Raw genomic sequence first — 15,705 nt, forward strand, 5'->3', positions numbered from 1 at the left:
CGCTTCGTGACAGCGAGTGTAACGAAGAGCCGGAAAGTGCCTTGGAAGAGACAGAACATTGTAGTTTAGGCGCTTGGTGTTCCGTTCTTACAGCCGTTGGTCGCTGCCAGCGATTTATTAAGTGAAACGAGCTATCACCATAAAAAGTGTCGGCAGCTCGTCCCTTGTACAGACGCTGGAGGCGCTCGCGTTGGGCGCACTTTTGCCTAAGCGCATGTGCTGGCATTGGCGCTTCATCGGCATCGGTTTTTTTTTTTAATTTTTGGAAATGGGACGTTGCCGGGCATGCAACCTTAGCGCTTGGCCCCCCGTTTTTCGGCGTACAGTGCCATATAATCGTGCTAAGCAGAGTAGTCAAGCGTGGTTCATCACTTTTCGTCCCCCTGCGCCTTCTTCCTCGCAGTACCGGAACCAGTACGACAATGATGTTACCGTGTGGAGCCCCCAGGGCCGGCTGCACCAAGTGGAGTACGCTATGGAGGCTGTGAAACAGGGCTCGGCCACCATCGGCCTCAAGAGCGATACCCACGCCGTGCTGCTGGCCCTGAAGAGAGCCTCTTCCGAGCTGTCGGCGCACCAGAAGAAGATCATCCCTATCGACAACCACGTCGGTGTCTCCATCGCGGGTCTGACGGCAGACGCGCGCCTGCTGAGCAAGTTCATGCGCTCCGAGTGCCTTAGCAACCGCTATGCGCATGACACACCTTTGCCCATCAGCCGACTCGTCACACTGCTCGGAAACAGTATCCTTTTGTCACAAGCGTGTCATTGGGAAACTAGTGTTGCGACGACAGAACAGGCATGCGAGCGCTACCTAACAACTGAATTTTTGCTGCACACAAGGAAAAAATATATATAGTTCGTAGGAAAAGATACTGAGCAAAACAGATGAAGGCAAGAAGGAGTGAACATGGACGAGCACAACATTTAAACTGTGTCATCAGTCCGTGTTTCTCCCTTCTCGTCTTGCGCAGTCTCTTTTTCTAAGTATAATGAGCCGACAAGCTTTATCAAGTTATACATGGACATGTGGCACGTGCCATGTGAGCTAAGAACAAACAACAAAGGAACATGTAAGATAATGAACTTTTGTGCTTATCATGGGCCTACAGAACTTTTAGGCACACTGGAGCTTGACGTTGAAATTGTCCAACTGATGTAGCTGATGGTTGGGCAGGCTGTTTTGCATCCATCTGTATCAAGCTACATAGACTCCTGACACTTTTATGAAAATGTATAGCACCAAAAAATACACAACCACATGTTGCCAACCAGCATTGTAGTCTACCAAGATAGTTTTCTGTTGGGCTTGTTGCTACATGGTACTTGCAACAAAAATAGCATAAACTAACGATGACTGAATAATTACAAACGACGCTGCATAAAAACTCATATGCCAACTCCGAGAAAGTTTGAGCTTACCAAGACGCAAGGTCTCTCTCACCTTTTTTATCTAAGTGGCGGCCTCCAGTGCGAAGCTCATGGCTTCAGCATTCTTAGTTCGGTGAACGGAACATTTGGTCAAATACACATTCACAAGCGCTAAAGGCCGTCATTATTGTGTGGACACATTTCTCCACCACTTGAATTTGAGAAGCTGCTTTCAGAGTAGCGATTTTCATAAGAAAACTTACGACAGTAGTACGTGGTTTATCTATCACAGCGGCCATACAACAAATCGTTTGCATACTGTCTCGCATCATTTACAACATTTGCTGTCTACTGTATGTTATTTGCTACATGGACGATCCACTCAATGGTTGCTGGAGGAACTATGTCATGCAGACATCAGGTCAAATCTACCAATTTTGGGGAAGTGGTCTTGACTGCTCTGCATAGAAATCTCGCCTCTCAATCTGCCGTTGGAGCTGACATGCGCCCAAAGGAGCAGAAAAATTTGCTCCAGAAGTGCTCCGAATCTGCCATTGGAATTCAGAATTGGACTATGATTTAAGAGTGGGGCCCTGTAGCCACTATTAAAGGAGCAAAAAGTGTGTTCACAGTACCATCTCTGCAGCATCTGTGTTGCAGCAAAACATTTGACTGCATAGGAGGCCTACTTTTGTGTCGAGTGTTTATAGAGCAGTCTCTGTGCAAAATGTTGCATTTGAAATATGAGTGGGTGCATCCTAAAAAGCTTGTTTATTCTATCTTGTGAAATTAAGACATTTTTTGTATTAAAACTGGAAAAAAAGCGTCGCCAATACTGCTCACCAGAAATTATGCATAACCTTGATGTTGAGAGCCAGTCATGATTCTTCGGCATGATCTCCGAGCTTGGATGGCACCCCTGGTGCACTGAAAATTTTAGAGGCAACATGCTAGGACTTGCATCCTATCTGCTAACCACCAAGTGCAGGTGCCATCTGCACAGGTGTGATTTAAAGTCTGTTTGTACAATCGCTAGCCCTGAGGCCTTACCAAGATTGTTTTGGTAGTATATAAGGCTCACTTATAACCAATTTAGAAGTGAAATTTTATTGCAGTTGGCTTGTAATCATTTTATTCGTTCTGCACCTTGACTTACTGTCAACAGAAATGCAGGTGTGCACTCAGCGTTACGACCGTCGTCCTTATGGAGTAGGCCTCCTGGTAGCTGGATATGATGTAAGTTAGCACATTGGTGCAAACTTTGCTGTCATTGCGATTGAAATGTGTTTGGAGCACAAATTAACTTTCGGTTGTCGCCATTACTAACAAACTGTTTTGAGGCTGTTATAAAATGTATACTGGATAGTGGTGTGCATCCTTCTTCGGCTCAGCCATGACGGCACATGGCTGTCTGTGCGGCTTAGCACAGACGCAGTCCACATCGTGTATCCTAGAGGTAATCTTGGGTGGGAGCAAATGTAAGGCGAGCCGAGATGGTTAGTGACTTCATGCACATTGTGTTCCCGTGCACCTGGTGTTGGACATCACCTAATATCAGGTCTCAAAGATGCAGCGAGGCGAAAGGCAGCATGGAGTGTTTACTTTCCGATAACCCTTGAATCTGGAAAAAGAGATTCAAGGGCCCTCCGTAAAAATAAATGTGCTTCTTGAATTCCTTGAGAACTAGATTTGGGGGCAACTTTTGAAGATTCAGTGTAACAAAATCTACATAAGGGCCACATCATAGACACTATTTATTGTGGGAAATAATTCCAGATTATTTTCTTTTGGGAGTGTCCCTACATGATTGTAGTGAGGTGTGTCCATAGGCATCAACCACAAGCTTGTTTAAATCATTGCTATCATGGAGCAAGACAAAGCCAGATCAAGTGACTAAACTGTGCCACCGTTTTGTTCAAGAGGGGGAGCTTTGAGCTAGTTGGTCCGACATGTCCGTCCCGTGCACTACTTCTCTCGCATCCTGCCCGAAGTCGCTGTTCTTTTCCTCTTTAAACACCATTTTGTTGTTTTGCTAGTTTGTTCACACCACAGCCATCATGGCTCTAATTTCATGCCATAGTCTGTAGAAATGCCTGGCGGAAAGCAATTTTCGGCCATTTAGCATTAGCATTACGAGCATCTTTGGCTTTAGTTGGAGACTACTAACCATAATGCCGGATGGCAATTGACATCTTCACAATGGAAAAGCCAACTTATAAAAGTGACCTGAAGAGCTTGAAGTATGTGTACAGCTCAGCAGCTGCTTAGCTACGAGAAATTGCAGTTAGGAAGAAGGAGATATCACTATTTTTGCAGTGTATGTGTAAGAGTAAGGTATCTTTCCCTCTTCTTGAATTCTGGCCTTTGGCATTCTTAAAATTCTTGATTGTCCTTGCATTTTGGGTCAGATGTTCCGTACAAACCCTGTACAAACCTTATTCTGTGTAGTTGTCTAATATTTTGCTATCGCTAGCAATGTTTCGCCTTTCTGGTCAAATTGCAACTTTTTTATTATATTATTATTATTATTGATACTGCTTAAGCTCGGTACTATGTACTTCAGCAGAATGGGAAGGTAAGCGATTGTGCTGAACATGAATTGTATGACAAAGAAATTTTATATCTCTGGGATTGACATTCATAGGCGACAGTTGCTCCCTGTTTTTGTTCTTGTTATGTGAGTTCATTTTGTCCGTTTGAGTGCTTTCTCCTTGTGTATTTATTCCTGTCAATGCAGTAAACCTGATGGTTAGTCGACGGCACTGGGTCCTTGTGTGTGATTGTGCTATTCTGTGCGTCATGTTGCTTTTTTTTTTTTTTTTCCAGGACATGGGTGCACACATCTATCAGACGTGCCCCTCGGCCAACTTCTTTGACTGCAAGGCCATGGCCATTGGTGCCCGCTCTCAATCGGCCCGCACGTACCTAGAGAAGCACTTAGACGAGTTCAAGTCATGTATGTATGACTTCTTGGTCACAACAGGCTGGCTGTATGGAAATGTTACAGAACTTATTTACCAGTGCTGAGGGGCAAGACTTTCAGAAATAGGGAGCAGAGTGGACAAGGCAGTCCACAGTGGTTCTGTTTGCTTCATCTTTCTGGTCCTGCTTTCATGATTCCTAGAACGAACTTGCAGAGTATTCGTCAGGCCTAAAAACAAGAAACTTAACTGGCTTGAATTTCAGCCTCAACTACAGTTCTTAGTACCATTGGCCCGATTATATTCCATCTTTTCTATTGTCTGGTCTGCTTCCATCTAGCAAAGCCTTGTCCTCTAGCACTGGAAAATGTTTTTCATTATGCGATCTCTAGCACAAATGGGGCCTGCAAGATGACAAGGGAGGTGAAGACATGGCGCCGTGTCTTTGTGTTCCCTGTCGTCTTGAGTGAACCATTTGCACTAGACACCATATAATGCACTGCCAATTAACCCATTAGCCTCCATTTGATGTTTTGTGTGTTGCAGAACCTACTACAGTGAAACGTTGTTATGTCATATATTTGGTATCAGCATATGTTCGTTACATGCTGATGTAAGTGAACAAAATTTTACATTTACTTTGTTATATCCAATAATTCATTATATCCATGTTCATTACATTGAGGCTCAGCTGCATTCATTACTACAAATTGCAGCGGATGCCCAATCAAAGATTAGAATAGACAAAGACAAGTGCTGGCCATGAACTTTGGTCCCGACACAAGAGTTCTTTTAATGAAGTCAGGTAAAGACACATTGTTATCAGTGTGGACCCCTCTGAACTTGCCCTTTCTTATGGTTGCTGTGTTCTGCTGAAGCTGTGGAAATGCCATTTGCCACAAGAGCTCCACCGTGTGGTCGATAAGCATGGAGAATTGTCACCATCTTTTTTTCTTGCTGCTAAAACTTTATGGTTCGCCGTGTACTTGGGCGAGCAGGGACTCATGGTACAGGCTGTATAGGCTGTCTTATAGCTAAACTACATGTTTAACTATGCTGGCTGCTTGTAGTGACTTCTCCAAAAGTGGATGGGTGCACTTTTTCTGGACCAATATGGATAACATGTATCCTCTTCATAAAAACTGCTCCTTGAATCCAAGCTGCAACCTAAAGCAGTTTTCCTATCCTTACTGACACAAGAAATGAAAAGAAAAATGCACTCATTATACAGTCACTGTGCTGGCTTATGCACGTTGACCGACAAAAATTGGGTTTTGATGCATGGTCTCAATTCTTAATGAAGATAGTACTAGAGATTGCTTAAACTGCTGTGGTTACAATGTCTAGAACACCCAAAATTGACATGATTGGTTACACTGCATATGACATTGTCCTATTGTTTACATGATTTGTGAAAAAGTCTTGTTTTTAAAGCTATGGTGGAGCATATGATCAAATCTATGCAGTCAGCTTTTTGTCTCTCTTGCATGTTGTGTGACCAGCTGCTGGTGGAATTGCAGTCCCTGTTCTGGTTACAGAGTAGCAGAGTTAAGGAATTCATGTTTCAAAACTGTTAGTTTTTGTATGATTTACTTGCAATCAAAATTCTGTAAACTGTCAAGGTTGCTTTTCTAGCTTGCTGATACTAGTTTTGTACAGCTGTAACAGCTGTTCATTGAGAACAGTTTTCCTGTTCACTAAAATTGCTAAATATACATGGTTCAATAACGACATTACATCTATTAAAAAAGTCTAAGTAAACCTGTCTTTTTCACCAAATAGACTCCTTAAACCATTTATATTTGAATTTGTTTAGAAATTGGAAAAAAGAATATTTAGTATTAGATTTGATTTGCAGATTTTGTTGTTCAAATATGTAGTGTTTTGAGATCTTCAGTTTCGGACTAGATGACCAAGTTCTGCTTTTATTGCCATTACTGTTGTAACCTCCTCCTTCGTAGTGCCTTTCTCATTGCATATAGTTTGCTTCTATGTTGTGCATGCCCAGCTTTGAACTGGCTGAGCATAGAGCCTCGAGGAGAAAGTGTTGTATGTGCAGGCAATCTGGAGGAGCTCGTGAAACACGGCCTGCGGGCGCTGCGCGACTGCCTGCCCAACGAGGTGGAACTGTCCACCAAGAATGTCTCGATTGCCATCGTGGGCAAAGACCAGGACTTCACCATCTATGACGACGACCGTGTTGCCCCTTACGTATCCTTTTGCTGTCCAGAACAAGAAGCACATGAGATGTTTGCATGAGCAAGCAACAACCAGATGCCCACACAAAGGAAAACAGAGGCAACACATCGGTGTTACTATTGAGCCTCATAACAAAGTCACCTCCTACACGAACGTACCTTCTTTATTGTAGCTGGTATTGTTACACTGATACCAGCGCCAAACATTCTGCATTTGCTTAGTTTTATTTGATAATTTCTTATATCCATGTTCTTTATAGTATTGTGCCTGGGCACTATCTGGTAGGGTGGAATGCAGTCTGACTCTGCTGTTCTGTTATGGTACCACGTGATGATAGAGCAGCAGTGACATCAGCAGCCAAATGATACCAGCAGTTGAAGAACATAGTCTGTTGGAGTGCTTGTGCTGTTATCTTGTGCCATATAACAGATTCCATGCCTTTGCGTTGTCACTGGCCATTTGTTGTACAGGAAGCACCAGAATAGTAGGCTAGTGCCTGAGAAGGCGTCATTGTGACTGCCCTCGGTTTCTGAAGCACGTGCAGGGGTCATATTTCGTTCATTGTGTTTTTAGTACACCGCTGTAGTAGCGCAGTGTCCGTGGTGCTCTGGTTTTGTGCACAATGTCGTGGTTTCATTAGAGGTGGAATGCAAAAATGCTCCTATGGTTAGATTTAGGTGCATGTTAAAGAACCCCAGGTGGTCAGAAACAATCTGAAACCCCCTGCTACAGCTTCCATCATGGCCCCAGTGTTGCTTTGGCACGTTTAAGCCTATGAATAAATCAATCTCTCTATAGTCAGGTCAGGTTAGAGGCCCCTTTGTTTCACACGAAGTCATACCTTGGCGTAGTCTGCACTTTTGCTTATTGTTCATTACAAAATATGTGCCGAAAAATTGCCAGACATAGTCAGCTCACAATAATTCAAGCATGGGCAATTGCAGTCAGTTCAAGCATAGCTTGGAAACTTGACTTACCTGCTGCATTTGCAATGCACTCAAACTTCCCTGTTGAAAATATGGAAATAGGTAAATTCAGGCTTTCTTTCCCAGAATAAAGCAGTGCTAAGATAGTGTGGCTTTTGTGTCCAAAGGGCATGTATTTTTTTGAAGAACTGTATAATTAAAATCTGGCTTTTCATGGTGATAAATAAGTCAATAAAAACAGCCATTTCATGAGCGATGTCCTTTGCAAGAACATTTTAAAAAATAATGCAGACATTACGTAGTGCGATTTTGGACTATCTTAAGAAGCATGACATATGCTGAAGGGCAGGCACTGTTGAGCCTCCATATATTGAGCATGAATATAATAAAGTTTTGTATATACTATAGTAAATCAAATTTATTTCTTGCCAATGTCAGAACATGACAAATACATTTTTATGATGAACATTGCATTTGACGAAGGTACTTTTGTGTCAGCTGTAACTTCACTATAACAAGGTTCGACTATAATGTGTTCCACGAAGTTTTTGCTAGCTTTATACGCATATACCTGGCGATGCCCCATGCAGGGAATATTCCTATTTGTGGCAAATTTATGCTCAATATTTTAGTATTAGGAAGGAGGAAATTATTACAAGATTGAACGAAATTATAAGAATTATGGGCAGATTGAGAAAAGACTTTTGTAGCAAAAGAACTTCTAGCTCGGCTAGCTGGTAACTTTTCTCAGTAATTTACTTTGGAGCATAACAGAACACACGCACATGTCATGTATGCACACGCACTCACATGCTTCCCAAGAAACGACCCCCCCACACACACACACACACTGAGTGAAAAAGTGTGTGCGGGAGCAAGCACCTCAAGAAATGACCCAGAAAGTGTGTGTGGAGGCATCCTTTCTTGGGGTGTTTGTGTGTGTGAGTGCTGAAGCAACTTATTAACATCTTGTAACAGAGAAAGCACAGAGGTCATAGTAGGTCTTACTTATTCACATTCCAGATGTAAATGGAAGCATGAAAAAATGTTGTTGCATTCGTGATGTCATGTTAAGGACATTTGTAACCGTCTGCTGGGAGATTGTATAAACAGACATTGCATGGCTGCAGACATTACATGATACTCAAAGTATCTTAACTACTAGGCAAAAAATTTTCTCTGTAACAGACATTGCATAGCGGCAGACATTACATGATACTCAAAGTATCTTAACTACTAGGCAAAAAATTTACTCTGTGGAGTGGTACTAAATACCCTACTTACTGCTTCAGGTCGTGGGATCAAATCCCGGCCACGACGGCCGCATTTCAATGGGGCGAAATGCAAAAACACCCATGTACTTAGATTTGGGTGCACGTTAAAGAACCCCAGGTGGCCCAAATTATTATGGAATCCCCCCTTTCTTACCCTAATTCTTAAAGTGCCTGAATAAGGCACGAAACACTGAGAAAGAAATATTGTGCATTGCACAAACATAACGAAGTTCTGTATCCTTGAAGCTTTTTATTTTGTCAAACAAGGTACTGAATTACAAGATCTTGTTCAAACTTGGAAATATGGCTCCTTTTCAGAATTTGTATTAGCAATCTGTCTGTCTTTTAAGATATCTGAAAGATTTATGTCGCATTTTATGTCGCAAACTCGGTGCATGATGATGTTGTGGTGATTATTTGTAGTAAAATGCCAGTGCGCATCGTGAGTTGTGTACTACTTAAAATGAGGCAGTGCATTTCTGCATCTGTAACCAGTCAACTCGAGTGGAAGTATCTTGGAAAAGTGTCCGACGAAAAGTTTGAAAAGCCACCGAAGCATTACTAAATAAATATTGCTTTGTGAAAGTACACGTCAAATACCGAAATAGTTACAAAACTCTAAGATACAGTACTTTGAGTACAGCATTTCAAGTACATACAACTATGCTTGAGAGCTGCGACATAATCTATGCCAGCAGACCATCTTAATGGCAGGCAATGCTACAAAGGCTAGAGGAACTTTGCTCACTGCTTGCACTCATGACCAAAAAATATTGTGCCCCATATGAAAGAAAGATATATAGTTATGTGTCATGTGATTCAATCCAACATTTAAAGGGACACTAAAGGGAAATATTAAGTCAAGCTCAAGTGATAGATTGGCACTCGAGAACATACAAGGCATCAACATTATCGCGAACAGAGATTTGGTAATAGGGAAATTGAGGTAAATACAAGACATGATTTGTGACTTCCCTGCGACATTCAGGTACTAGCCCAATAATGGGAGCAGTCCTCATCATATTTCTGTCACTAGTAGTCAACCACACATAATAAAAATATAATTGCATTGCATAATAAGGTGGACGAAAATGCTACTTGTCCAGTTTGATTTGATTTGTAGAAAAAAGTCCTTGACCTTACCCTCCACAATGATGTGGGTGGTCAAAAGGCTTCGTTTTCGCTCGACACCAGTGCCACCCGTGATTTCGTGTTTTAGTAGTTTTGGTATCACATAGTGCTGCGCTAGTTTTGCCGGCTTGCGGAACTCTTACAAACTGCAAGTAGCAGAGAATGCCACGTCCACGTGATGTCACAGGATACCTGAACGATCCACACTGCTTAAACAGCTGCAGAGGAAAATACAATGCTCTGTCCTGGCTCGATTTTTTTCATGGCAGTGCGTTTGTTTCGCAAAAAAAACCAAAACAGTAGTGCACTTTCTGTCGGGTGCTGATTTACTCGCCGATGGCAGTAAAGGGCAGTGATGGTGCATGCAACGTCACCACTCACCTACATGTGGGCAGTTCATTTAATTGTGCTAAAGGTTTGCGGACCCATGAGATGAAATTTCCTCCTTAAAGGGACTGACAACCAATTTTTAAGGGCCTAGTTCTTTATGGCGCTACGTAAAGCTCACCCTCAGTAGTGTTTACATGTGCAATGAATACTTCCAAAAGTGCATATATATTCTTTAAGCACTCTCTCGACCTGAGCAATCCCTAAATATTAAGAGTTCCTCCTCCAGCAACGCTGAGAAGTAAGAGCGATGTCGATAGCCTGCCTTGCAAATTCTGAAAGCCTCCCATCGTTCTTCTTTCACAGGAGCGAGTGTAACTGTGGTTAACCACCCACATTTTGATCTTTTCAGCCACTTTTGAAATTAAAAAGCTGGTACAATAAGTTTGCGTTGTTGTAGAAACCTTTCTTATATTTGTATGGCATTTCTCCACCAAGTACATGCCTGAGTCATGGCTCGCTGGCCCCCGTCGTCGTTATTCTGTCTATAAACAAGCCAAGCCAACTCACAGAAGACGAAGGCAGTGCTACTTTTCTACTCACTACAAACAAAAGTCTATCTGCACATTGTAAGTTAAAAAAAGAACTAATAACAGAAAGAAGTGTACTGCATTGCAATACTAATAGAAAGACCAGAAACTGTGTACACTAATAGAAGGTCACATGACAGGCCTCTTATCCATTTTCATGTGGTTGTTGTGTGGGGCACCAAAGGTCATTTATCGCAACTGTTAGTGAAGAATTAAAAATATAAATCTACGTTTAATGAGAAAAAAACATGGCTCGTTTTAGCTATGTATTTAGCCACAGGCAATCTTTCCATTGGTGGGGCTATCTCAATTCATGTTCTGAGTGGTCGTCTGTCCCTTTAACTAAATCTTTTCTTGGCACGAAAGAAGCACTGCGAGGTTTCTGGAATGGTATTTTAACAAGCCACATTGACTTATTATTTGCCTTTAGTGTCCTTTTAGTGTACAATGAAACCCACTTATAACAATATGCAAGTGCCACATTAATTCTATTGTTATAACCTATAATTGTTATAATTGAGTTAGATGAAGAAAGAGCAAAATATGGGAATGCCAGAGCTGTTGTGAGCAAGGAGGAAGAGGAAATAAAGAGAGGAAGCAAGGATGTTAACCAGAGATTTCTGGTTGGTTACCTTACTCTAGGTGATGGGAAAGACGAAATAGAAAGATGAGATGTTGTGAGAAAACTATAATGGCAGGGAGGCCAGTGCCCCTCTCCACCACCTTCCTCTATCTGGCTGCTGATTGAGTTGACTCATTTAACTGTTTAACTCTGCTTTCTGTGTGCTCTGATCGCGCGTAACAAGCCGCTGCTGTTGGCATTCAAGAATAGCACTGCTAGAGGGGTCAAGAATGGGAAGTGACATGCGAGCTCCAGCAAGGCATCACTTTAGTGGCCCCAAAAGAGGCCTTTTAAAAAATGTGAAGAGGTTGCCACGGCAGCCTCTCAGCTTTCAGCCTCTCAGGGATTTGCCGTAGTGCCACTTCGTGGGGCAGCAAGGAGGCTCCGTTCAAAACAAGAATGGCGTTCAGCAAGTCAAACCGTGCACTGGTCAGAGTCGGTGCGTGGTGCTCTCAATCGAGTTGGCTCAAGGAGTGTCCGAAAAATCCGACGGAAGGTTGCAAGGTGTCCGAACTTTCGGTAGTTGTTATACATTATGGTCTATGGGGAGAATGGCGGTGCCGCGAAGCAGACTGAATAATCAAGCATGTCGGAATTTTTGGAGTTCAAAAAATCAGTTGGCGACTGTACTTATCACTGGCTTGCACAAGAAAATTCCATGCTCATCAGCCTTACCTGCTTTATGCGAAGCTTGCCGACATTCTGCTCCAAGGCATCCAGGTGCTCCATGTAATGCAGTGAAAGATCCTTCGTGAAAACGAAGCCCTGGAGGTACTGAATCATCTGCAGGGCCTCCTGCAAGGACAAGGTTGAGGCAGCCTGCCCTACCACGTCATTGCTGCCATCATCACTGTCGTTGTCGCTATCCGATGCAAGCATGTTGGCAACGTTCGCTTCATCGGTTAGAAGTTCTGATGTTTCTATTGTGTAGTCTGCATATGGAAACTCTGAGTCCTGAAGCATCCTCATCCACTGTGCACCAAAGTTCAGGTATCACTTTGTCGGTGGTAGCTTTGCAGGCTTCGTACAAGTCACTGCTGCCTCGGATAAAGCACGCTTTCGTAAAGCAGTTCAACACCATAGAAGCACTTCATACCATGCACCAAAGGTGAACTTCATGGCCATCAGTAGATTGATCTTCAGATCTGGTTGCTCCCTGCATGTCCGTGTGGCCATGTCCATCAACAAGACTAACTTGTTCAGGACGTGGCAATTATACGTGACCTTAAAACTTCTTTGCCAAGCGGATGATTTTCGACATTAATGGTTGCGGTAGTCTGTACTTCACTAAGTCACACACTTTTTTACCGTCTTTGTAGTCCTTCACAATACTGCACTTCACTTCCAGATCTATAGCAGTGCGCTTTCTTTTCACCGGCGAGTTTGTGCATTCTCAATCATCAGTGGGCGGATCAGCCATCTTCTGTTTTGGCGGCAAGTCAAACGAGGCGAAGAAACCACGTGGCCAGGAACAACTTCGACGCAGGAGCAGTGCAGTTGGTGCAGTTTATTCGTGTTCAGAGAAGTGGAACAACAATGGGAAAGAGGTGTGCGAGGCTGGCAATGCGGAGAAGGGTGGAAAAAGGTTCTATTATATGAGCACTTGGCAGGCGAGGGTGTAGTGGCTTGAATTTCTCTTTTCCTTTTCAGGGATTTCGCATTCCATTACCTTTTGGCACAGTCACCCAGCAGCCAGACTTCATTGTTCTAACCGATAATGTGGCATGGGGGCATTGTAGTAAGCGGGTTATTTCACCGTAGAAAACATTCAAAAGTTGACAGTGGAGCAGCTCCTCATTGTTATAACCGATATGTTGGTAAAACTGGCACGTTTGTAAGCAGGTCTGACTGTAAATTTATGTTGCAAAATGTGGTGCATTTATCACATGAAAGGCCTCCCAGACATGCACCTAGTTACCACTGAAAGGCGTGGTGCGACATGTTTCTGCGACCATAGCACAGTATATAGTGCACTGGAATGACAAAGCTGCACAAATAGTATGTGATTTTATATAACTGTACATCCACAGGTTGTTGTAGTATATCTAGTGGTCGTGTCATAATATATGTCACAGATCAAAAACAACTGCAATGTAAAATGCGTGAAGTAAGGCTTCCAAGGCTACACCACTGGCATAGTTTCCACAGTGCTGCCTGCTAAGTATGGAATGAAGTTTAGAAGTATAAATATGTTTTGTTGTCAACAACATTGCATTTATGTTCAGTTTAGGTCAATATACTGTGGTCTGAGGAGGGAGTTAACATTAATGCAACTTGATGCTATTTGCCTTGTAGCAGTTGTATGAAAGGCGTTCAAAAACTGAAAATGTTGTTAGGCTCCCTGACAATCCTGCAGCTGGCATCGATCGAGGGTGAAGAAGACCGCCGGCCACCGCCTGGTGATGATGATGCTCCTCCTGCTGCTCCATCAGATGACAAAGACAAAAAGAGCCCAGCTGACCCAACAGTCGCTGTAGCCACTGAGGAACGCATGGAGCACTGACATTGCGCTTTAGCACTTCGGTACACACTTGGCTTTGTCTTCTTTTGGCTAATAAATGCTCTTACACAAATACCTTATTATACTTCATTGCTTATGCTATACTCATGACAGCTTTCTATGGCAATGAAGTGAACATCACGAAAGCAAAACACCCACAAGTAAGAGTACTCCTGGAGAAAGTCCCAGATTGTCATCTGCATTAGTTTAAGCTGGAGAAAAGAAAATAAACATGTTATTTACAACAGCAAAATGAGAATGCACACCAGTGAGTGTGAAGTCTGACTTAATTTTCAGCTTTTTATTTTATGTGTTTCAGAAATATGCCTTTATTTCCACAAACGTACAATTTATGGGGGGTTTAAGGAAAAAGTTGCTCGCAGCAACTTGACGGGCCTTAAACCCGGTCTGAGGGCAGCAGCAGAAGGCACAGGCCCTGATTTAGAACCGACAAAACAATACATAAGCAGAAAAAACAATGACAAGATGGCTTAGACAGTATGCCAGCAAACAGAAATGCAATGAAGAAAAAAAAAAAAAACATTACAAACCATAAAAAACTACGCGAATCCACAGTGTACACTAGAACAACAGAAGCAGCGATAGAATCATTAACAAAGTAATCATTGTAGGAAAGAATCAGACATGATTTGACAAAGGTAATATCAAACGGAGATGTGTGACGACAGTCTACTTCGGAAAACAGTCACAAACAACCCATTAATTCGTCTTCAAATATCACTGAAATGCTCATATAAATGCGATACAGGACAAGAAGTGACATCTATGTTATTACATTTAAGTGTGTTTAATAGGGGTGGTAAGCGATGGTACAACATTTGAAGAGCATAGTTAGTGCGAGGGTGCGGCACATACCAGTGTTCAGGTGAACCGTGTACTGTATTCTGTTCTGTTTCTAATTAATTGTGCTAACGGCGGTGATATATGACTGGCTTTGTTTTGCTTCTTTACGATAGGCTAGTAACAGCCTCCACTCCAACAGAGAATGCAGTGTGAGTAAATTCAACTGTTTGAATAGAGGTGCAGTATGAGCGTCTACTGGAGCATTACAGATGCTACGTATTGCCTTTTTTTGAAGCAAGAATAACCAATTTATGTTTGTAGCAGACGTCGTACTCCACATGAGGCAGCAGTAGTGTACGTGACTCAGGAAGAGAGCGTTATACAAAAGAAGTTTGACCTTGCGTGGCAGCGGTCTTAAACTGAAAAGCGCCCCAGCTACTTGCGCAAGTTTGGAAGCTATCCATTTGGAAGCTATCCCGACTCTGCACCTGTTCTGAGAAGCCAAAAGCGCTGTCAAAGGCTGCCAGACAACTGTGCAGAGTAACACATATGCAGACACACCGCCGCCACAGCTTTCCCTTCATTGCCACAAACTGCCTGCCGCATTGCCTGTGCATGTATTGGCAACATTGCTGAGGCACTGAAAAGACTTGTAGAGGCAAACCAGAAAAGTTTATGGACTGTGGGATCTTGGAAAAAGCTGAATACAGCCATACCTCGAAATAATGAACATAGATATAACAAAGTAAATCTGTCTTGCCAATAGTGGCATGTAGCAAACACAGATATGATGTAAGTATTTTCATGTCGGATCTGACTTCATTATAATAAAATTTGACTAGCTTGGCAGCCTCGATAATAGCCTGGTGTTAGTTTACTAGATCTAGGAGCAGTGAAGTGTAAACAGACTTGCACGATTCTTCTTGCTTTCAACTCATTTGCTATAATATTGCCTGCTGTGGCCTTTGAAATACATGGACAAACACCACCACTCTCATTAGTCTGTTTGGCATGCAAAATCCCCCAGAAATGACAGTGTG

At 42.6% G+C, this 15,705-nt stretch overlaps 1 protein-coding gene across 1 annotated transcript in view; it reads left to right on the forward strand.

Moving 5' to 3' along the window:
• Positions 1-13,936, forward strand: part of Prosalpha6 (Proteasome alpha6 subunit) — a 44,115-nt gene extending 30,179 nt beyond the window's left edge. Inside the window, exons 3-7 of the mRNA XM_075674085.1 lie at positions 404-743; positions 2,537-2,607; positions 4,198-4,327; positions 6,352-6,503; positions 13,718-13,936. Coding sequence (XP_075530200.1) covers positions 404-743; positions 2,537-2,607; positions 4,198-4,327; positions 6,352-6,503; positions 13,718-13,864 — 840 coding nt within the window. The 3' untranslated portion in view covers positions 13,865-13,936. The remainder of the gene's footprint in view (positions 1-403; positions 744-2,536; positions 2,608-4,197; positions 4,328-6,351; positions 6,504-13,717) is intronic.
• The last annotated feature ends 1,769 nt before the right edge of the window (positions 13,937-15,705 follow it).

The sequence above is a fragment of the Dermacentor variabilis genome, chromosome 11, assembly GCF_050947875.1.
Source record: "Dermacentor variabilis isolate Ectoservices chromosome 11, ASM5094787v1, whole genome shotgun sequence".
Classification (NCBI taxonomy): Eukaryota; Metazoa; Arthropoda; class Arachnida; order Ixodida; family Ixodidae; genus Dermacentor; species Dermacentor variabilis.